Here is a 24,692-nt window from a genome sequence, read left to right on the forward strand (position 1 = left end):
CGGTAATTGGGGGAGGTTGAATGCTACGTATACGTCATGTTTGAACAGTATTGGCAGCTGAGCTGTTGCTTCCGCTGCCGCTTGCTCCGTACACAACAGGAAGACAGAAACAAAAAAGAACCAAGTCAAAACACGGAGACCCACTCCCACACCTCCTCCATCAAGTTTTCTTGACAAACAAAGCGGAAATTGATTGTATTACGAGCAGCAGCAGCAGCGGCAGCAGCAGAAACAACAACCATAGCCACAGTATATGCTGGGTTGCCCTCGTGCCCCATGAAGGGGCAATCGAGCATACAACACCAATACAGCGGAATGTTATGTTTTGCGACACCCGTACAATAAACTTGGCGCCGCCTTAACCCTCTTTCCGAGTGTCTTAACATTCCTTCTAGGCCTTTGAGAGCGGGATGTATCCATTGAGTCTACTTTCTGCCTGGCTACATTCGAAGTAACCAAATTTGGAACATAAACTTTGATAGGCTTTGGTTACCCCCGAATGCCTGTCTATAAGAATTCAATGGGTGAGGGTAACAAATTGTCGAACTTCGGACTTTTCAATTTGATTCTAAACAGCGTCTGTAAACTGGGAGAAACTTTTGATACCCAATACCCAATGGGCTGAAAAGTAGAGTTTCCTGGCTGACTAAGAATTCATGATTTCTTTATACCAGCATCCACTTTTTGTATTAATTATGGATTTTCTTTTGTTAGTATTTCTCAAAGTTTTCTCTTTCAGTGTACTCTTTATGCATTGCTGAATTTTTAATTATCTGGCTCTTTGTCTTGTCTGCACTTTCTACTTTTCTATCATTGTATTACTGCTTAATCTCTCTCTCTCCTAACTTTTCCCTGATCTCGCTCCTATGAAATTGTGTTGTCCTGCCGCTTTGCTCAAGGTATTAGGGTAGCAAAAGGTCGAACCATGCTTCAGTTTCTTTTCCCACTTTCTGTTCGGACTAGAAGCCTTTTCATTTTGTCTTCTTTTCATTGTGCATACCACATTCCTTATGCAATTACGTTGATTATGTTTTTGTTATATGGAAAATTTTGCTATAATTGTGCGCCCAAAAGAAGCCAGAAGGCAGAAACTTTTCTACTGTTCGTTTTTGAGGCTGATTAAAAGTTTTCGGCGAAACAAGTTGGGGCAGGCCGACGTCTGTGCGATGTCTAACTTTTAGCAGACTTTACACAGTCTTTCGTTTGTGTTTTAGTGTGTGTGTGCCTGTTGTGTGTGTGTGTGTATATATGAGTGTGCTTGGGCCTTGTCATTGGCAGCTTGGCTCAAAATGCTTTTATGTTTTTGACTGGCGGCTAGCACAAGGAAATGGATATGGTTGGGGCCCAAGCTAATTCCATAATGAAATTTCAGAAGCCTGGCCGCAGGCAAACTAATTCGTACATATAAACATATAATCGATACTGTTTCGAAATGTATTGAGCCAGACGATGAGGGAAGAACCAACAAAATTGTTTGGCAAATGAATGGAGAAACTCGGAAAGTTAAACCTTTTCCAAAGAGTTTATCTACCATTATCCTATCATAATCCATTTTTGTTGTACGAGAAATTGCACTATCAAGAGAAGATTAGACGAAAAGTTAAGTTTTTCAATTTGCATATTTGTTTTCCTTTTGTTCCATGAGAATCGAAGGAATATGCCACTCATGCCTTCCCTTTCCAAACCTTTTATGTAGACAATAGGAATTTCATATTTCATAACAAAAAACTTTATTATTCAGTTAGTCTATCCACTTGTCAGGTATTCAAACTTTTGTTTTTTGATACTTTTAGGCACACTTGGCTCAAGCGCAACTTGGGAAGCTCCACTTCAGAATTTCTTTATTACATAACTTCACCAGAGCCGTGCACTTCACATCCCAGACATTCATATACGAAGAAGCCAAATGGCAGACTTGACTTCCGATTTTATTGCTCCATTGTGCCTTTTTTCGCACTATTTGTAGCATTGGAAGCCAGTGAAACTTTTCGCTCTCCCCAAGGACTCGCACTTTATTGCTATTTATATGACTAAAAAGTTTTGTGTGCGAGAAATTAGCTGAAAATTTATGATATTGCTGAAGCGCTGCGCTGATGAGTTGGATGCCTGGGGAAGGGCCCTTCAGATAAGAGGTGCTGGGAGAGGGGTCAGGCAGGGCTGGGGAGTGCGTGTTTGGAACAAATTGAGTGGTATAAGCAAATATTGCGTATACGCCGCTTATTCATTTATAACATTTATGATTGCGTGTGTCTAGTCAATGTGCGCTTGTGAATGTGAATGTGCAACTGTTGTCGACTTTCACTGTGCCTAAATACACATTTAATTCACCTACTTCATTAAACTATTCAAGCTCGCCCTCACTCTTTTGCTCTCTGAATGCATACGACTTACATAAACAACAACAACAAAATTATATATATATATATTGTATTGTATATGAAAAGATAATAATTTTCCATATTATTGATGGTCCTTTTAATGGTTTCTCTTCTGTATTTATCTCTACTCACATATAAATTTGATAAATGATTGCAACAAAACAAAAACTATTAATAAACGAAAACCAAACCGACGCAGAACCGGAGGTGGAGATACTCATACCACATCACCACCATCACCATGGCAGCAAGAAATTCCATCGAAATCCGTTGAAAAATTTGGATCTCGATTTTAAATTCGATGTTAATTCGTTTTAGCCAACAACCAGTCCGTCAACCGGTGTGTGTGATTAGCCCTAGATTCTCGCTGTTGTGGCTAGAGCTTTTCCTGGCGATAGCAGCAACCAGCAAGTGAAAATACAACCAATATTTGTCTTAGCTAGAGAGCACGTGCTGTTAATTCTACATGTGTCTGTGTGGTAGTGTGTTTATTACTGTTCTCGATGTTGCAGTTGTTGATGTTTCCCGTTAATACTAACCAAAAGAAAAAAGTGTTCAACTCTTTGTTAAAGTAGCCAACGTATAGGATCATTTCTTTGCACGTTTTGTACACCTTTGCCTTAGCTTTTCCAACTCTGAACTATATCAAATTAAAGATTTAAATATATTTAATTGGCATGTTTTCTGTCTTCTAAATAATTACCAAAAACGGGTTGTAAAAACCTATCTGTGAAATTCAAAATTTAACTTTTAGCTGGCAACACTTTGCCAAAGCGCGAAAGCTTCAGTGAAAGCTCTCTCACTCTCTTACACTCTCTCTGTGCTGAGTTAAATACTAACCAAAGCTTGCCTTGCTATTCCTTCCTTGTATGTATGTATCCGTATCTATAAAATCCCTTTATTACACAACCGTTATTAACCGTTATTTGTGTGTTCAGCGTGTGTTTGTTTCCGTTGTGTTCTTAGCCCTTATGTTAACTGATTTGCATTTGATTTATTTAATTGCAGGTAACTATTGGCATTTAACATTTTACCAAAATCAGCATTCAATTTCTAATAATAAAAATAACAACAACAGGTATTTATGGCATCAATTTTTGCATTCAAATAAATACTGGGAACATTCTGTAAAAGCTTTGCAAAGCTTACAGGAACTTATTTCTGGGGGAAAGCTATTCGAATAGCTTGAAGAACGTCACTCAAAGTGTTCCAAGTAAATTCCCACTCGTTCCATCAACGAGACCTACTTTCGGCCGGGTTTCCGCCACGTTCTCAGTCAATGGCAGTTAACATTGTCACGAAGCGTACTAACAGAGCCAGACGATATACGTTTTTAACCAAATTCACAGGGCCAAACGAGGCCAGTTTCACAAATCCAGCGAAGCGTTCGGTTCAATAGGTTCCCTTCGGAAAACCCCATAACTCCCAGAAAAGGAAAGTGCGCGCCATTAAGAATATTTCAAAGATTTTAAAGTAAGGCGAACCAATAGTTTGCCCAAGTTTTGTGCTGAGCATTCCCAAAGGAGAGCAAGAGGTAATTCATTCTGTGGCGGTTCAGTAGTTCTATAGTAAAAACATATATTTTAAAATCTATTTTTAAGTTAAGTTAAGTTGAAATTTGAATTTAACTGTAACTGTAGACCACTTACTGCGGCTGGAATGTCCGTTGTTTCGGTTTACGATTCGCAGGTGTGTTGCCAGGGCCATAAAAATCTGGGACATATTTCGATAGTGCTCGTAAAACAAGTATTTACCCGCATCCAGTGTACATCCAGCCCGGAACATCTTAGTTGCTGATGTCCTGGTGACGTCCACACCATTGCTTGCCTGCTTCCTCCGTGCCTGCCCATGAATAAATAAGACTTTTGTGTGTGTTCCCCTTCCCCTTCCGCATCACCATCCTTCAGCCCCGCTCGGCCCCTAGTTTGAACATAAAAATAACATCAAATCTGCTCGGATTTGCCATTTTTTTTTCCTCTTCCGCTGTGTAGTTTGTTTTTGAAGTGTCATTCTCGTAGGCTGCCAGGAGGCGGAGGCGGAGGCAGAGGACTGGTAACGACTTAGTTTGATATTGATTCGGTATTTTCAACTTTATCACAGACATTTGCATCTAATCAGCTTAAAATTGACGCCGCAAGACTGGCATATTTGATTTTATTATAATGTACATCTATATCTACATAGAACGGCAATTAAAAGTTTCTCCATTACATTGTATATTTATTTATTTAGATTTTTCACTGTACTCGTACCAAATGTACTCGCACTCTGACCTTATTCGCCTTCTCTCTCCCTCTCTCTTTCTGTGGTGCTGAACCTTAATGATTAAGTGTTGATACAGTGCCATGAGCTTTTCGTTTGAAATTTCGTTTTTTTTGTTGCGGAGCCATTTTATTTCTTGGAGCATCCAATTTAATTAAGTGGCATTAAATAGGCGCCAGGGTCTGAGCCAGAAGGGATCAAGCGAAGAGCAAATGGAAGTGAGAGGGGAAAAAGAAGAGAAGAGATTGGTTGTAGGCTGGAAAATATGGAAACAAATCTGGGAATTACAGTAAGGCCATACAATCAAGGTTGTAAATGGTTTGGGTAAATTTTGATTATAAGAAAACTCGAAATACATTAAACTTTTTGAAAATATTCAACTTTTGCAGTTACCAATATATTATTAAGAAATGAGCAAAGTTCCACTCCTTCTTCAAGTTTGCTTTAATCATTTTGTTCTATAAAATTGTTTAATTTTGAAATTTTTCGCGTTCTCACACCATCTCTATGAGTTGACACCGAAAATAATGAAAAAATACGCACTCCCCTCATTTGCTAAAACTTACCGTAAGTTATCCAAAGCATTTGGCTCCCTCTTGTGTACCAGCTGTCCAAAATATTTGCAAAGAATTTAATTAACGCCCCCAAACAAACAAAAAAAATGAAATTTGTATCAAAGAGCTGGCGACAAAGAAGAAATTAAATATTCAATATCAGAGCAGCGGCAGCCACGGTACAAAATATTCTGTGTTAAAGTTTGATATCCCCGGAGCGCTCCCTGCTTAGTGCAAACAAACATGCCACATGCCACATGCAACACGAGCCACGAGCCATGAGGCGAAACAAAACTAAACTAAACAAAGCAAAAGAGAGCCAACATGAACGGGCGCAGGAGCGGAACTAAGGACTCTGCGAATGACACATGACCTACAACGTTCTGTTATTTTGGCTCCCGTTTTTTGGCCTCACTTTTTATTGTTTGGTGAAATATTTTTATGACTGGCTTTACGTGAGCTTCAGAGCTTCCAGGGGCGCAGGCAATCGGCCTGCCACTGGAGGATTCATTCGTCTTGCCTTGTCTCCACTTCCACTTCCACTTGCACTTCTTTCTGGCCAATCAATCACTGGCGAGCTCCGCTTAGCGTATAATTCGAAAGAATAAATAAATAAACGAGAGTGAAAATATTTAGCAGAGTTATGCAAATCCAGACACGCCAAAAATTGTTCCGAAATTAAATGAATTTGATGAATTGCCACACATGAACGGGGGGAAACAATAATACGAGTAAATAGTATATGGGAAACAAGAAAGAACAAAAATTTGTTTCTTTTAGAGCCGAAGATTAAAATACCCTGCCAGATTGATCGATAAAAAAAAGAGTTAATTTCCAAAAGAATTAATGGCCATTGCCATTGAACCATTCCCCTTAAGATAGTTCTTTATTTTACTAGTTTGATCTTGAAACTTCCAACAGGGATAGCGATTGAAATAGGGATTCAATGATCCGAAAGCAATGCGGATAGACAGATAGACAGGCACCAAGACAATGTGGCCTGACATGCTCTCTGGCTTTAAGGGACTCCTACTTGATGTCAGAAGTCACTGTTAGCTTCACTGGCTTGTTATTAATATTAATGGATTTATTCAAGCTTCGCTGGCATTTCTACTCCAATCATGAGTTGGCAACATTGTCACAATTATTTGGAGTACTTTTCCAAGCCCTGTTTGTGGTGTGTTATCTTGCCACATGACTGCCCAATATTCCCCACAATGATGTTACCGAAAGCAACGTAAATGTGTATGATAATCCCCTGTAACAATTGTGTTACCCCTGCAGGCTTACACAACTTTAATTTGTTATAATCCTCGGGCCTTGAGGCAGCCCACAAAGCCAAGCCAAAGCTGACTCTCAAGCATTTTAAAACATGAGGTTCGAGAATATACATACATACACGAACACATACAGAGTTATCAATTTCACAAAAGAAATCATTCAGGCGCATAACAACAAAACAGAGGCAAAGAATGGGGGTCCCCATCATGAATGTCCTCCTGGCAGTATTTCATATTGTATCCGAGTACGAGAATGTTCCGCCTGCCTCCCACTGTTTATCCAAATGTCAAGTGACACACAAAACCCTAAAGCTTGCCCCTGTCCCGCCCCTCTCTATACCGATACATATATGTATATTGGATATATCCTAACAAATTGGAAACGTGTTGTGCGTCGTCTGATGGCTCTGAGCTTGACTTTTGTGCTGCGCATTCCGTTTGCTATAATTCAATTTCAAACAAGCACTCTGGCGGCAGAAAGGGGGGACATCATATCTGTGTGTCATATCATGCCTCACTTGCGCTCTGTGGCCACAAATGCTTTTCAAGTCTGTCAAAGTATGCTGCAAAAGTTTTCTCCTGATGTGACAGATTTGCTACGACATTCTGTGGCACTGCCTCTTCCCATTTCTTCCGCTGGCCGGCCTCTCATGCCGCATAATTAATGCCAATGACAAACAGTTACTTGCCTCCAGCTGAAACAGCTACCAGTCGTCGTTGTTTGTTCTTCAATCGGGCCGTGAAATTGTGCCACTCCATGAACAGTTTTGGGGCCGCGTTGCTCATCCGCCACGTTGCTGGGCCAACTTTCGAGGGAATTCTCCGAGGAGTGGGGGGCTGCACTCGTGTTGACTTTGCATCTCGAATGGCTAACGGCAAGCCCCTGGCTTTCACAATGTGTACACATTGACACAAACTTGACTTGGGTTTCGCTCGTCTGTGGAGGTGAGATAAACTTGCCCCGAACAGATTTTTGATGGCAAGCTCCATTGGACAGAAAGCAACAACACCATAACCTTTTCCCCTCAAACAATCGGCTCTCGCCTAAAGTTCAATTCTATTTTAATCTGGTTTTCACCATTTTCCCCAACAGCCAGCTGCTTGCCATGTGGCCAAGCGGGGTTTCTATTAATAAAGGAGACAAAGGCCTCCTGCTGGGGCTGGCACTGGACCTGACCCACTTGCCACTGCCCGCCACCTCTGGCTAAGTGGCCTGCAATTTAGTGCCGCACTTTTGACAGCACGCATCGGCACTGGCACTAGCCATTTGTCTAGCCCTGCGACACCGTATTCAATTAAATATTGAAAGACGTGGTCAATAAATTACGTGGCCCAACACGAACACCGAACACGAACGCTAAATGGAATACCAAACCAGAGTCAGAGTCAGAGCCAGAGCCAGATCCAAAACCAGAGCCAGAATCTGTCCAGGCTAGGACCAGTTCAGCCAGAGCCTGTCCGGCGGCAAGGTGAATTATTCAGGGCATGCTCATAAATATAACCCACATTAGGGCCAAATCGCTATAGATCTACAAATTGCCTAAATATTTAATGGCCATGGGGCGGAGCTGGCGAACGAGAACTTTTAACAAGCGCAGGGTAGAGCGGTGGGGGGATAGTCATCAGTACGGGGTAGCCTGAAAAGATTTATACGCCTCGTTGACAGGGCCCAAAACGCACGTGTTATGGCTTTGGTTTTGCGTGGGCCTGGGCCTGGTTTTGGGGCGATCGGGTAGGCTCCCCCCCATTCAAGGGGTTGGCACAAAGGAAATCACTTCTTTTTTTTTGTTGTTGTTTGGCCACATCATAATTCATTTGTTTCGGTCTCCGCGTGGAAGGGCGGCAAATGTAATTTCCTAAATCAAGCCGGGCCATTGTCTGGGAAATTCAAATCGCTTTTCGCCGCTACGATGCTGTGCGCTGCCGTTGGGCTGGCTGCCTTCTGATTCACAGTCAATAAAATCAAATTTATTTCAGTTAGGGATTTTCGGTCATTAAGTAGAATTTGTATTGCGTGAGTTTTCCTGTTTTGAGCTTCGGTTGTGCTCCATTAATCTGTTCAGCCAGGAAATTGAAAGCGGCAGGGCGGGACGAATGAAATGTTAAATGTTTAATGTGAAATGCAAAATGTATCTGCCGTTTGCTTGAGTGGGCGGATGTAAAGGGCATTTGGCAATGTGTAATGTTCTTCGTTAATAAATTGATTGTTAATCTTTTTATAGGAGCGTCTGCTCCGTTCTGTTACTTTATTTAGAATGATTCTTACATACTGATCTTGGGTCCAGCTAACCCGAAAACATGCAATGCTTATATCTATGTATTTATATATATGTATATACATATGTATGCAGAAGGCATGCATATGTCGTGTTTATATATATGTATATACATATGTATGCAGAAGGCATGCATATGTCGTGTATGGGTTGAGCTGCAAAGTGCATGCTCAGCATTCCCACGCTCCGCGATCGGCTTGTATATAAGCGATGGATCGTATTGCTTGTGCGCTGGAATGTTTATGTAATTCTTAGTGGTCTTCGGGCATTTGTATATTTGTATTCATTATGACAAAGTGTCACAATGTATTAACGGATTGTTATACCCTTTGATTTATGAAAATGGTAGGGTAGATATGCTACACCTCCCTTTTTAAAGAAATGACGTAATACATGTAGTCATTTAGTGTCAACGTTAATATATTGTATTTAATTGTTTTAAAAGAAATTAATTAATTTTTTTTTTTGTTTACTTATTATAAATTTATGTATTGAAAATGGTTTAATTTTTTTTTCATTTGTGTTCAGTGACAAATTTCTTGTTTTTAATATAATTGAATTTATGTTTTATTTTATTGTTAACTTTCTTAGAAGAATAACGAGAACAAATTTTTTTTTTTTTGGTTGATCAGACCCCTTTTTTTTTCATGAAACGTTCTATTGAATATATTTTTTTTTTTTTTTAGCCTATCCTTATGTACTTTTAGTTTCTTATCTTTACTATTTTTAATAAAAATGTTGTCATAATCTTCTATTTTTTCTGCTATGTATGGTCCTAAATATACTGGGTCTAATTTGTGCCCTGTTTCGTTTCTTATAAGTACTTTATCTCCTACTTTTAATTCAACACTTTTTGTTTTTTCATCATATGCTAATTTCCTATAAGCCTTGGCTTTTTCTAACATAATTCTAGCTCTTTTGTATGCTATTTCTAGTCTAAACTTTATTTCCTTAGAATAGTCATCTAAATTATAAATCGGATCTATGTAATTAGTTTTGTTTAAATCTATGAACTGTTTTGGTAGTCTGCCAAGTACTAGTTCGTATGGACAATACTCATGCGTTGCTGATGGTGTTGTGTTGAAGCAATAAGTGAAATATTGAATCCAGACATCCCAATCAGTTTTGTCTGCAGAGATGTATGAACGAATGTATTCATTGAATGTTCGATGACTTCGTTCTATTGTCCCTAATGTTTGATAATGATATGCAGTAGAGGTGAGATTATTGATCTTCATATACTTGCATAAATCAGTTAAAATCTGGTTTTTATACTCTGTTCCCATGTCCCATGAACGTCTTCATTGGACCGAACTTGAGTATGAAATTTTCGAATATAGCTTTTGCGACATTATTTGCGCTTTTGCTTTTTATTGGAATGGCTACTAAATATTTCGTAAGGTCACATATTAATGTGACTATGTATTCATTGCCATTTTCCGATTTAGGTAGCGGACCAACTGTATCCACTATCACTATATCGTAAGCATTCACAGGTGTTTCAGTTATTGTTAATGGAGTCTTAGTATGCGTAGTTATTTTCGCTTTTTTGGCATTTTGGACATTTTCGTATGTACTTGGTTATATCGCGAGTTAAACCTTTCCAGAAATAATGTCTTTTGACCTTGGCCAAGGTTTTTGTTATGCCTTTATGTCCTCCTTGTATGGGATCGTCATGGTATGTAAACAGTATAGCTTCTTTTCTTTCTCATTATTTATTTGGGTCACCGGCTTGAGTAGCGCTACTCTTAATGATTTTAGTATCTTATTGCCCATTATTTTAAAAGATTCTATTGAAATAGTTTCAAAGATCTTATCGCTCGGTGCCATCTTGAGTTGGCTAATTTTTAGTATACCGGCTTGTAATTCAAGCCTTTGGAAGAACTGACCTAAATCGAGAATTCCATTGGTGTACATATTGCCAACATCAATTCTTGCTATAACTTTTTTTCCATGTTTTAGCAAACATTTTGAATCTGTTATTCGCAAGGTCACTACCTTTCGTACTTCGTCATTTACAATGACTTCATATACGTTGGGCTGAGAAGCTTTATTTAGAGTTTGCCTAGGCAAATCTAATTTTTCTGTTCCTGCGCAGGAATTTTTCTGTTTACTTTGGTTTCTGGTAGTGACTTTTAGTATTGTTCTTGTTTGTTGTATTTTTGTTACTTTCCCCTTTTGTAAATGAACGAGATGCATAATCTATTGGGAGCTGAATTCCGTCACGGTTCTGAGTTAGAACCGCTCCGCAAGCTTGTTTACTAGCATCTGTTATAATGCAAAATTCTTTGCGAAAATCAGGATATTGTAATAATGTGGGGTGCATAAGCTTTTCTTTAAGGTATTGGAATGCGTGTTGGCATTCACTTGACCATTCAAAAGGAACATTCTTTTTACATAATCTAGTTATGTGCCGTGAATAATCGGCGAAGTTTTTTATAAATCGACGATAATAATTGCAGAATGCTACAAATCGTCTCGCGCTGTCCGCATCATGAGGGACAGGATAATTTTTGATGACGTCAAATTTCTTGTCATCTGGCAATTCTCCTTTGTCAGTGCATTTGTGACCTAAGAATGTCACTTCATGCATGAAAAATGAACATTTTTCTGGATGCAACTTTAGGTTATATTTCCTACATACATTAAAAACATCAGTTAAGTTTTTAATCATGTGTTTTTCGGAACATCCTATCACTATTAAGTCATCCATATAAAGGAATGCCTGAGAGGGTTCTAAACCCGAGAATGCTAAATGCATCATTCTCTGAAATGAATTTGGTGCTATTTTAAGACCAAATGGTAATCGCGTGAAGCGATATGAGCCATTGCTCGTTGAAAAAGATGTTATATTTCTTGAATTTTCTTCAAGTTCAATTTGGTGGAAACCTGACATTAAGTCAAGGCATGAAAAGTATTTAGCTCTGCCCAGTTGGTCTAGAATATCATCATTTCTGGGGAGCGGGAATTTGTCAGAAAGTAGTTTTTTGTTGATTTGGCGATAGTCAACTACTAATCGCCATTTCTTTCTTCCGAATTTGGTAATGATTTTTTTTTTTTTGAACTAACAAGAGTGGGCTGTTATACTCGGATACAGACGGTTCTACGATTTTGTCATTTATTAATTTCCCTACTTGTTTTTGAATTTCATCCACGTGGCTATGCGGGCTTCTGTAGTTTTTAATGTAAATTGGTTCATCATCTTTAAGTCTTAATGTTTGTTTATACAAATTATTTGTCGCTAATGGTTCGGTTTCCAGTCCGAACACATCATTATACTTGGTGCATAATTCTGTTAGTTGACTTTTGAATTGTTCTGGAAAATTTTTCTTTAATTTTGAAAATACTTGTTCGCTTCTATTTAGGATTAGTTGTATGAATGTCGTAATTCTTATTCCAGAGCTATGCCGAGTTACCGGACTTACTGACGCCATGCGCTCTAATTTTCAACTAATGCGAGCAATGTCAGAGCACACACGCATGAATCCTGACCGCCGCATTGATCGTTTGCGTAGATTCAACAATCGTTTGCAAACCACTGCCGATAGTGTGAAGGTACTAAAGGACTGGAACATGAAACTCGTGAAATCTGACAGAAGTACAAACCAGCACGGAACCGCAGAAAATTGTCTTTAATCAATCAAAATGTTCTGCTGGCGAAACTGCCGATTGGACAAGATGCTTCCGTGACCAACGGCTGCTCACAACTCCCAGTGAGGGTCTCGACCTGTGGGCCGTAAATTGCAGAGCGAATTCCTTTGACCTTAAAAATTTGCTTGAAAACTTGCTTCGTGCCGCTTCTGGTATGGGGCTGAAAATAGCTGAATGAAATTATCTGACATTGTTACAAAAGGTGGAGGAAGAATAGGCACCAAAATCAGAGGAAGTTACCGAGTTTATTTCCAGTGACCATGGTTATAAAAAGTACAATGTATTAAGCCAATAATCTACGGCCTCCTATTATTGTTGTTTGCACCTCGTCGATAATACAGGACAGTGTTACTTTGACCTGTTATCTCCGTGCAACTATTGACAAAGTTGGAAACGGCATCATTCATATTTGTGAATGTGCCTGCCTGCATGATAAGTTTTACCTTATCAATTGAGCAATTTTGGGTCATAGCTTTTACAGCTGTTGTTGTGCTGTATTTGTTTGCAAGTGATTGGCTTAGACCTTCACTGATATAGGCGCCTTTAAGGGCCTTTGCCAGTTTTTCCACCTCTTGGGTGTATTGGTTAGCCATTTTGTTTTTCTGTTGCAGATTAAGAAGCTTAGCAGATACAACTTCTACCGATTCTCCTTTTACTGCATTTGATAGTTGCGTAATGATTGCAGCAATGTTCTGCTCATTACTTATTAAATTTCTCGCATGTCCTTTTAGCTTTGTTTTTATAAGGCTTAGGCTGTTAGCTCATGTGTGCCTTTTAAGGTTTCTAATAGGTTTAAAGAATCTAGAATTTTTCGGCTTACCGTCAAACTCTAGTATCAGAGATGTGGCTAGCTTGATAAACTCTACAACTGTGTTTCAATGTCACTATCAGATTCAGCGTCGCTTGGTTGAATTGATTCGTTTAATTCTTTTAATTGGTCGGGATCAAACTCCGCCAATTGATTTAGACTTTCTGGCACGTTTATCTGAATATGTCGCCTATTGCTGACAGTAATCAATCTTGTGTTTAGGGATTTTATTACCCTTAAACATTTACTATTGTGCTCAGATGTGTATTTATTTTCATAACTATTTACTAAGGTAACTATATTATTGTATTCCCTAACTAATATTTCTATATGGTTTTTTAGTGTTTCCGCTTTTATAACTGCATCTCTATTGATGCATTTGTAAGATTTATCAAATTTATTCCGAAATGTGTCTATTTGTTTCGCAATTTCTCTCCATTCCATCCTTTTACTTTTACTTTTACCATGTAGTTGCTATACCTAAATCTTTCGAAATCATGATCTGTTTTATCCTTATTCATTTTTAGATCCTATCTAAGTTATTTGCCCTACTCATGTATCTTTTTCTTGATAATTTTATTATGCTTACCATAGATTGTAAGCAGAAATTGTAAAACTAACACTACCGTGATAATTAATAACAGGATCCACAACGATTTTATATCGTCTGTGTGATCAATTATCTTGACGTTGTTTACAACGTTGGCAGTATTGCCTTTTGCCTCACTAGAATCACTAAACCATCCCATTATGTAATTTAATTGTTATTATATATTCAATGAAAAAAAAAATGTTCTAACGTTCATGGAAAAAATAAGGTTTTAGATTTTAGATTGTGGGATTTGAAGGAAAGAAAAATATTTTCTTCTTTGAAAATCAAAAATAAAATTATATGTGATAGTTTTTAAGAAAATATATGAAAATTTTTTTTTTTTTTTTAATTTAAATCAAATTTGAACGAATGAGACATGAAAATGTAATTATTTGAAAAAAAATTATTGAATGTGGTTGGCTCACATTTTGGTTTACATTTTTTTTTTTTTTTCTCCAGCCACATTTGTTAGTGAAAAGCCTAACAGAGTTTAGTATTTACAAGCAGCGGTTTCCCGCATCGGCTTGGAGGTAGAACTTAAATGGCATCAGAGGCAAATTGGGTTGCATTCGCAAGTTTGTTGTCAGCCCGTTTGGCGTTGTTGTTTCGCACCAGGGCGAAGCTGCTCATCTATGTGTTGAAGACGATCTGTCTCCAGTTTGTTTCCAACGGTGGCGTAAGTGGCGACAGGCCTCTCACGCGTAATTTTCGCCGCTGCAGTTGTCCGGGGCCTATGGGCTCAGGCGGTGCCGGTGCCGGTCATCGCACAGGTCATTCGTCGCACGCTCTATGTAGCGCTGTCGGTGCCTTTTCAGGTCTTTATCTTCTTTTATGTCAGCACTTCTTGTTTTTTATTTTTTTTTTTTTAAGAACACATGATTAGCTTCGGTTGGATTTTTGTTTATTTTTTTTTGAAAATCCAGTAATTTATTAGAGGCAATTTAAACGTGAAATTTGGATATGCAGAATTATTTTTGGGTCTCACTGTTCACGGTCATTTGGAAGTGGCCATATTTTAAATGCACATTTTCTTTTGTTTTTGCGTGAAAACTGTTTTTGCAGAATTATTTTTGTTGTTTTTTTTTTTTTTATCACCAACTATGGACCGAGTCCATAGCTGTCACGGTCGCCATGTAATGTTCTTCCTTAATAAATTGATTGTTAATCTTTTTATAGGAGCGTCTGCTCCGTTCTGTTACTTTATTTAGAATGATTCTTACATACTGATCTTGGGTCCAGCTAACCCGAAAACATGCAATGCTTATATCTATGTATTTATATATATGTATATACATATGTATGCAGAAGGCATGCATATGTCGTGTTTATATATATGTATATACATATGTATGCAGAAGGCATGCATATGTCGTGTATGGGTTGAGCTGCAAAGTGCATGCTCAGCATTCCCACGCTCCGCGATCGGCTTGTATATAAGCGATGGATCGTATTGCTTGTGCGCTGGAATGTTTATGTAATTCTTAGTGGTCTTCGGGCATTTGTATATTTGTATTCATTATGACAAAGTGTCACAATGTATTAACGGATTGTTATACCCTTTGAATTATGAAAATGGTAGGGTAGATATGACTGCCCCCCCCCAGACTTTCCTTGAGACAGTCTGTCAGTCAGTTGACTGTGAGTCAATAATTTTGATTTTTACCCTTGGGAAAATTGGGAAAATTGGCTGCAGCCCGTCTTCGCCAGTCGCCAGTCGCCAGCAACAAACAAAACAGCCATCGGAGCTAATGTATTGGCAAAGTTCAAAGTATGCAAAGTCGGTGGCAAGCAGCAAAGTTGCTGCCACAGTAACGAACTGACAGCAACCTCGTTATGGCCAACCAAGAGGCAACAACACGCCTTCTCCGCCTCCTTCACTCCTTCACGGCACAAGGCACAAGGCAAGAAGGAGTCTACGTCGATCTTGGGACATTGCATTGGCTGCCATGTGATACAGTTAGTTCGGGCACAGTCCGTCGGTTACTCAATACATTGGTCTGGTCTGGTCTGTCTCCGTCCTATAGTCCTTTAGTCCTTCAGTTCTTCAGTCCGTCAGTTCGCCCGTCGAGCATGTATTTCCTGCCTTTCTGCGCTGCAGCGCAGAATTTCCGTTTCAATGCACTCTGATTGAAAGTCTTACGTGGTGCTCTGTGTGTGTTTGTGTTTGTGTGTGTCTGTGTGCCTGAAGGACCTCCCCCGTACGGGACCCACTCGACTGTGTAGTACTTTTTGCAATTTTAATGTGCAATGACGTAGATGCAGGCGCTGATATTGTCGTAACGCCCCCATTTTCGATAAGGCGGCAAACTCAAAAATATTCAGAGTGAAAATGCAACGAATGGAAGGATACCCTGTGATAGTTGCCCGGAGATAAAATCTAGAAGGGTATGCCATATCAAGGGTGATATTTGAACTGAAACATTATAGCACACACACGCACACACTTAATATTCCCTCAATTGATGCACTCTGGTTGCCGTTAGCAACACTATTCAATTCAATACCATACTATGCATACATACTGTGAACGGGCCCTTCAATTGTGAAGAGTATAAAGTGTGTCATGCCCCATAGAGGAAGCCTTTGTTGCATGTTGTGCTCTGCTGACAATGCAACTGTCCACGAACTCTTCAATCAACACAATGCAAGCCAAAGCGACGAGCGACGAGCGAGCCTTCTGCTGCTTTTGGCCTTTGTTAATCGGTTGGTTCCCACTAGAGCACTTGGCCTCCCCCTCACCGATGGCGGAAGTGAGCGTGGGAGTGGGCGTTGAGTGATCTGTTCCGTTCCGTTACGTCCCGTACCATCATCAAGTATCTAATTAAATTGAACGTTCTACTTGGACGTTATCAAACGAATTTCACGTTTTGAGGGGAATCCAAGGCTGAAATGGTTTTTTTTTCCGTGAAATTGCTTTCTCTTTAATTGGATTGGGATTGTGTCGTGTTTGTCCAGGATAGAGAGTGAGAGAGAGAGAGAGAGAGAGAGAGAGGGAGAGCCCAGGAACGACGACCAAGGTCCTGCAAATACGACCATTTGCCACCTTCACTTGAATTTGCGCTCGCATTTATTTGCTTTACGGCTTGTTTGTGCTCATAACTGTAAATCCGTTTTTATTATCCGCCTTTAAATCGTGGACCCGGACAGCAAGGCTGCAGGCCAAAAGGGTCGCAAGTCCTTTTTGGCCACATTTTTCGTTCTTCTCGTTCTTGCTGCTTTTTCATTTGTTTTTCCCCCTTTCGAAATTGTTGAGGCTACAAATTCGACGCTCACTCTCTCTGCATATCACCCTGTCCATAAAGTGGGAAGCATGCCACGCAATCGTCTCGCCATTCTCCCCAGATCTCTGTTTCCGTTTTACTCCACTTGGTTGTGTGCTATTTTTGTGGCTTGTTTGACTTTTGCCGCACAAACTAGTATTATGGGGGCAAAGAAATACCAGCATTCCATGTAAATATGAAATGTGTGGAGATTCTGCGGGAAAGACTCCGTTGAAGACGTTCTAGATTAATGGCTACGATTCGAGAATGGGGAAAATCTCCTTCAATTGGATGGTATTTCTCAAGGAATTTGTTTGCTGAAAGCGGAATGCATAAATTTGTTGATATTTGGGAATCATTCATTTGCATGGCTTCTCCTGCATATTTATGCACATTAAAGTTGACATGTTTAATCTGGGCTGAGTTTCCACACGTCTAATTTGATGCTCAGCCAAGTTGCTTCTCCATTTCATCAGATCCCCTCCATTAAAATTAATCCCCACTCTAATTTGTTGTTTGCCTTGGCATTTATGTATAATGAAATGATATCATGGCTGCAGGCTGCAGTTTCCCCTAAGAACAAGTACCCAAGTCGGGACACACAAAAATATCCGTTGTTGAGTCAACAGAGAGAGAGAGAGAGAGCGAGTCAAAGCACCTGCTGGGAGGACTTTAATTGATTTTAATATTTAAGTACGGCAGCATTGAAATGCAAATATTCTAAGAGTATTTCGAGCATAAAATCAATTTGGCTAAAATGCATGAGGCAGCAACACAGCAGAAAGCGAAACCGAACAGACTGCACTCGCATTTATTTTAAATAAGCAAACTCCTCTCATACGCCACGTGGTGTTTGTGTGTGTGATATCTTTAGAGTGTGTCTGAAAAATATTTACCTAGGATATTCCCAAGTCTCCGAAAACAGAGCTCTTCAACTAGATTGCCTTTCTATAGAGGAGAAAGTTTATTTACCTAGTAGGGAGGGCGACGTTTTCAATTAGTTCCTTCGCACATCGATATTGGATTTGTTTTCGTTGACTTCCACTCTTCCACTTGAAATGTTGCGAAAATTGTTTTAAAATTGACTTTTCGCATATATTGCGTTGTTGTGCTGGCAAACACTGCTACTGCTGTTGTTAGAGGGCAAACACTTTGAGTGACAAACCATTTTGGTAAGCTGCTTTTGGGCTGAGCTCTTCTTTCCTCGGCACGCTCTGATGTCTCTCGACTACTGCAAATACAGAAACACGACACGCACACACACACACACAAAACAGCATAAATACAAATTCCAGTCAGCTTAGAGTTTCCACTCAGCAGCGGCAATTTTTATGGTCTGCCACTTTAGGCTGGCGTTCTCCCATATCTACTTTGGGCTCCCACATATCCGACATGGCAGTGGGCACACATGCGAGTACTCTTGGCCCATCTACTCGTATATCTATTAGCAAGGGAACAACTCTAGTTTATAATTTTGAATTATTTTTTTTTTTTGTAGAAGGAGCATTCTTGTCCAATTACTGACTGTATTTTGGTTGCCAATAAACAATGTGTTTATCTTCTTATATTTTGTGGCAGTGAAAGTTAGTCTCAATTGGAGTTTTATCTACATATTTTTCCCTCCACTCCCCTTCCTCGATTGCCGCTTTATGTCTGCCCAGAAATTTGTGGTTTCACTCTCATTGTCTTTGGCTATTGATGCGGTTGTTGTTGTTCTTTCATTTCCTTGGTTGCTACATGCCCCACAAAATGACAAAATGACACTTGAGACCCGGATGCTTCTTTTTCCGTCATAATGTTTGCATTTGCATGTTTGTTCTGGACTACACACGGGTGGATGGGTGTTTAGTCCCCACTCACTCACTTTTTTTATGACTCTTTAGGGGACATCCATGAGTTAATTTAATTCTGGGCTTCGTTCTCCCATCTCCAGTGGCTTAATTGAGTGGTCGGTCGGACAGGCTTTCTTTGTCAGCGCAAATGGAAGAGAAATGTTGGGACCGGCTCTCTTTTGGGGCACGATAGGGTCCACATGACATGCCACTTAATTTGACTTAGCTTGGCTCTTATTTGTCATTTATTCTGTGATACTGACAGTAGCGTGGCATGGGTGCAATTGGGGTTTGGAAGGCAGCTCTGGATTGACCCAGTTCGTATTCATAGATGGTGAAATGTGGCTAAGACACCTGACAAGTAACAGTTAATTAAGTCTTTGTTGGTATATTCAATTAAACCGTTAGACAACAGAGTGAGAGGCGAGTACAGAAGAGCAAAAGAGAACAAGTTATAAAAGAGATTTCAAGCTTTATATATTGAAGATATTTTTCTGCGTCTGACTGTTTTGTTAATTTCAACTGACACTCAGTCGTTAGGGTACATAAACGAGTTCGAGTAAAACAATAACCATCGCACTCAAGAACAAACAAAAGACGACAGCCATAAACCAAAGTGGCAGCCATGAAGAACGGGCAGGGCAGCGAGTCCCGGGCACAAGTTTAAGTATAAATTGCCACCATAAATATAAAGCCCGGCCAACAATAGCTACGGCAGTCAATAGCTCACGCATCAGGGAAACAAAACCAAAAAAAAAAAAACTACAAGAAAGCAAACAAAAACCACAAAATGGCAACGGAAACTGCTGCTGTTGCACGGGATGAAAAATAATGAAAACAAGAATAATAATGGAAAAGTGTAGAGCGGGAAAAGGAAAGGATTTCCTCATAAGCATGACTCTTTAGAAAGTTTCTTTTATGTTATGTTTATACACATTACAAGGTGAAAATTTAATTTTCGCATGTCAGCTTGCAATTAATTCTCAAACCCTTTTAGGGCTGAAGGCGGAAACCAAATGTAAACTGAACCTGAACATTAAAAAAAGGAAACAGTTGAAATATATATCGAATATAGTATACAGAGCGTGCGAGTATTTCCAATGTATGGCAATTTCTTTTGCGAACTAACCATTTTACCATCGCTGTGGCGCGGTCCTTCGTAGTCCTTCACGGTTCTTTCTTTCATGCCTCGATGCACACATAACCATCTTTTTCCTTTTCAATTCGCATCAATGTCAAGCACACATGCAACAGAACCATTCGAGTATCTTGTACCTATGTAGCATGATTAATATGAAGAAAAAAAAGGACCTCCTCAATGACCTTTCCGGTGGGGGCCAGCATCAAAAGACTTGGCAATTATGGGACCGACCCCCGACCAGGAGGATCAGTCAGCAAATTGCAATTTGGCATGCCACAGCCCAACGCAGTTACCGCTGGCTCGGCATGAACTTTGGCGTCTTCTCGCAGCCAGCTGCCCAAGGACCACCACAGGCCGAACCCTTTGCACTCCTGCACTTGGTTTTTATGGGTCCTCGCTGCCTGTTGCCACCGTGGCAGCATCAGGACTGCTCTCCGTGTCATCGACGTAATAAGTTTCAATTTCAATTGGCTTCCACAAAAGGACAGCAATTCGAGTGGCAAAAAGAACGGGAGGAGGGTAGAGAGATACGCAGAGCGTGAGGTAGAACGAGTGGATTCTTTATGAATACATATAACTTTTGAAGGCCTCGCTTCTGGCCGGAGTTTTGCTCCTGGCCACATAGTTTTGTACGTGAATAAGCCCTTTTACTCCTAGCTAGAGATGAAAACTGAATACTGGGGGAAAAAAGACCAATGGGACTGTTGGTGGATAGCATTTTTTCCCTCTCGCCGTTCTTTTCTTTATGGCCAACTTTTTTGTGCTGCGCTGACGCGCGCTCGGCCTGCGGACTGTTTTAATTTTGTTGCCAAAAGTTGGAGGCGAGTTTTTGAGTAGCATTTTAATAATAAATATTGCCGACGCTCGCAACTCTGGGGCGGAATGGTCCTGTGGGGGCAGAGCATACATGGCGAATGCGGAGCGGAGAGCCTTCATAAATAGACCGGAAATATGCTAATGGAAGGTGGAGGAGGGAACAGCGAAAGCACATCCGGTAGCGATGCAGCATTGAACCTCAGGCCACACTTTTTTAATACATTTTCCACATTTAAATTGTTTCTAAATACAAAACCAGAACTTAGTTTGTTCAATTTGCCTTTTCATCCTATCCTTCCTGTTGGTGGGCTTTGATGAATAATGATAGTGGACTTTATTTGATTGCTTTTCTTGCCGTGAACTACAACATTTAGAGAGGCACTAGAAAGCAGCAAAGTTGTGTTAATTTAATTGAAAACTTTCCACAACTATTGCAACTACTTAATTACATTTCAAACTAGGGGCTTCCAGCTCCAACTTCAACTCAAATAAAAGCAAATACTCCCAGTTAAAGTTTTCACCAGACGTAACAGTTTGTCGGCAAACAGACGACTCGAATGAAATGTTCTCGACACGTAGTCAAATGTTTAACAAATGGTTTTATATATTTTTTGTTGATTTTTTTTAAATGAAACGTGACCAGCCTAGAATCGCACCCAGCGAATTCCCCAGTGGCAGGACGGTCCACAGCTGTCATCATCTTTTCCATCTTCATAATATCCAAGGCCTCGTCTTCTTGCATATCAAGTAGTTCAACTTTTTATTGTCCCTTGTCGGAGGCCCACCAGTCGTATGCGTAATTTTCAGTAAGTTTACACAGGCATCAATCTGTAGACAATCGATCGTGTGTCGACTAACTGATTAGGCCCCCCGTTACTGACAGCCTAATCGAAAGCCATTGTGGGACAGACAGATACGAGTATATCTGCATGGAATAATCTAATTTCCCAATCAATCGGAGGGGGGCAAAGGCTTGCTATACCCTGGATTCGCCTTCAGAATAGAAATTCACAAAAGTAGTGCAAGGGTATCGAAAGAGCTAGCACATAAAATAAACAAAAAAACAATAGTGGAAATTGAAAAACGAATAGATGGATTTCTATAGAAATTAATGAACAATTGAATGGCCAATCCAGGGAAGTGGGTTTTTATCGCAACTGGTACACACACACGAATGATGTTTTTCCATTTCCCTGTCCCTTTCCCTATCCCTCTGGACCCCTATCAACTACCAGCCAAGCTCCCAGCATAATGGTGAATTGTGGTCAGCCTGGGTTTAATTATGCAAAGCCTGTTCATTATGGGCCCATCTGAATGAGAGTGTTGGTAAGTCACATATAACTCAGATAAGAGCGTTTAATTTATGGCACAATCCGCCTGTCCAGCCTCGGAACTCTGCACAGGCAAAGCTCTGCAATTAGGTGCGACCCCCAGTTAGGAAAATGACATCACATAAATTCCGATAATTGCTTCGGTACTCGTAGAAGGCATACCACATGTCATACTCGTGCTCCGCCTTTAAGGCTAGGAACTGCAATCAATAGCCAAGAAATGTGCCGTATCTGCTTCGTGCCCATTACTCGCCCCCAGCCGCCTCCTATTTGTGGCACGTGCGACAAACATTTGCCCATCCTAACAACAATAATAGCAAAACGCTCACCTGATTAACATTCGCGTTTTATAAAACTGATATCGATTGTTTGCCCCCCTCAAGGCCACCGATGGCAAATAGCGGCAAAAATGGCACGCACTATGGAAAATAATTGTGTGAAAATGGGAATAATGGTGGCATGCAAACACAAACACAAAGAGCGAACAGCGAACAGCGAACATGGAACGTAAAGAGAGTCACGGCAATAAATTAGGAATGTCAGTGCCCAGAGTTCTGTACTGGACTGTAGAACAGCAGTTTTAGTTCAGCAGGTGACCCCGTCACTGACCTCATATATAAACAACCTCATGGAGGAGGTACCCAGCAAATTATCACAGTCCTACGACTACTCCCTGCCTATGCCTGCACAACAGCAGTGGCATAAAGTGGGCCTAATCAATTCCGAGTGTGGCCTGATCTGATGATGGACCCAAGTGGCTGGATAAGTGAATCTAAATGGGGAAAAGTTTTGCCAAGCACCATATGCACATTTAATGGACTTTGTCAAACTACTTACCCGACAGGTTAACGAGTATTGTGGGAATCCCAAAGAGCCGGCTATGAATATGGAATTAAAGTGTCTGCATTTCATTTATAATTGGGAATTATATGGCAGTATAAGGGGAGCTGGTATTAAGCGAGTTATAAGGCCAAAATTGGACTTTCATTTGAAACTGGTCTGACAGTTTGGTTGGCTTCACAGATCATAACTGAATTAATTAAAAACTTGATTTCGTTCTGGGGAACTGACTTGCTGTGGGTTTAACCTGGAAATTCAATAAAAGTCAACCTTAAGTTCATCAACTTATCAACTTTCGTAGAATTTCCCCTTGATAAAATAAATGGAATCCCTTGAATTTTCTCTTGACAAAATAATTGGAATATTATTTCTAACAAAATAGAGCGGGAAAATACTGCTTCAGTTTCGGCTTCCCCATCCGTTGTTTGCTTATTTATTTAAGCCCTGGGCCCGACTCTACTCGGTGTTTATAGTTCTAAGGCCAAGACGCATCTGGGCCAAGTTTCTCGCTGGCTCTTTTGCTCCTGTCTCCTGTCTCCGGTCTCCTGCATAACTCATTCGTTTTAATATTCTGCAGGCATTCTGTGCCTTCAGTTGAGCATTTTTTCCCCTTGCTGTTGCTCGTATTATTGTTTCTTGTGCCAGCAGAACTGCGGCATCTGTGCAAAGCGCTGTAATGGCAGGTAAAATTCCTTGTAAAAATGCACCACCCCCTGACAGTCAACGATTTAATTAAAATAATAAATTGCAAGTAATTTGTTGCAGGCAACTGCCTGGCGGGGCGCATTTTGATTGAATGAAATGTACTAGAAATATTCCAGCAATTTACTCCCCCCGTTTCTGCTAGGTCAGGGTTAAGCCTCTGTGGGGGTTGCCTTGCCTCATTACCGTGGGAGTAGAAGCTGGCAATCAATTAGAGAAAGTCGCGGATTTCTAGGGAAAATCCCCACAGAGCCAACAAATGTACCCCGCTATAGTTTAATTTCCATTAGCAGGGAACAATTTTGCTTTGCTTTGCTGAACTTTTTATTCTGAGAACAGCATAACTACATACAAATTTCTGCTGTGACAGCAGTCACACTGCACAGATGCCACTGAAATTTAATTAATTAAGACACAAAAAATGTTTTTGAAATGACAATTGTCAACGTCCTGAATTAAGGAGAAATACCAGTAGATGGCTGAATGCGGACAGTTGGCTAATGAATTTTAATTACGTAAATAACTTTGCTTGGTCATTGTGGCACCGTAGTAGGCGGAACTGGACGCCATTACTATTTCTGAAAATCAGCTGAGAATTCCCACAAACAAAGGGAGGATGGGTAGGTGGCAGAAGGGGATGCGTAGCAGGAAGGGATGAGCAGAGCAGGAAGCACTCGCAGCTTGACAAATTTAATCAGATTCCTCTGGTCGGAAACGGAAATGGTTTCGGGTTATTGCTTGCCAAATGGCAAATTATGAATGAATTAAGCATGAGAGCTGATGATGGAGCTGCCACGCGCGGAGCCTGTTCCTGGCACCAAATTGCGTATACGTCGTGTGTAATTGGGTGCGTGCTGCGTTTAGTGGCAGGCACTTTATTTACTCCACCGTTCGCGTGTCGATGTTCCGGCGCGAGATACACAGGTGCGAATGTGTCTCTCTATACGAGTATGGCACTCCATTTGCCTT

The 24,692-nt window shown here is 40.3% G+C and overlaps 1 protein-coding gene across 3 annotated transcripts in view; it reads left to right on the forward strand.

The window, feature by feature from the left end:
- LOC111072601 overlaps positions 1-24,692 on the forward strand; it is a 41,067-nt gene that overhangs the window by 6,628 nt on the left and 9,747 nt on the right. Inside the window, exons 2-3 of one of the 3 annotated variants that reach the window (XM_022364577.2) lie at positions 2,578-2,718; positions 3,387-3,456. The exons of 1 other annotated variant lie outside the window; for it this stretch is intronic. In XM_022364577.2, coding sequence (XP_022220269.1) covers positions 2,578-2,696 — 119 coding nt within the window. In that variant the 3' untranslated portion in view covers positions 2,697-2,718; positions 3,387-3,456. Of the gene's footprint in view, positions 1-2,577; positions 2,719-3,386; positions 3,457-3,678; positions 3,913-24,692 lie in introns of those variants that run through there. One more of the 3 variants, XM_022364578.1, reaches the window with a different exon arrangement.

This window comes from Drosophila obscura, unplaced genomic scaffold (assembly GCF_018151105.1).
Source record: "Drosophila obscura isolate BZ-5 IFL unplaced genomic scaffold, ASM1815110v1 contig_186, whole genome shotgun sequence".
Lineage (NCBI taxonomy): Eukaryota > Metazoa > Arthropoda > Insecta > Diptera > Drosophilidae > Drosophila > Drosophila obscura.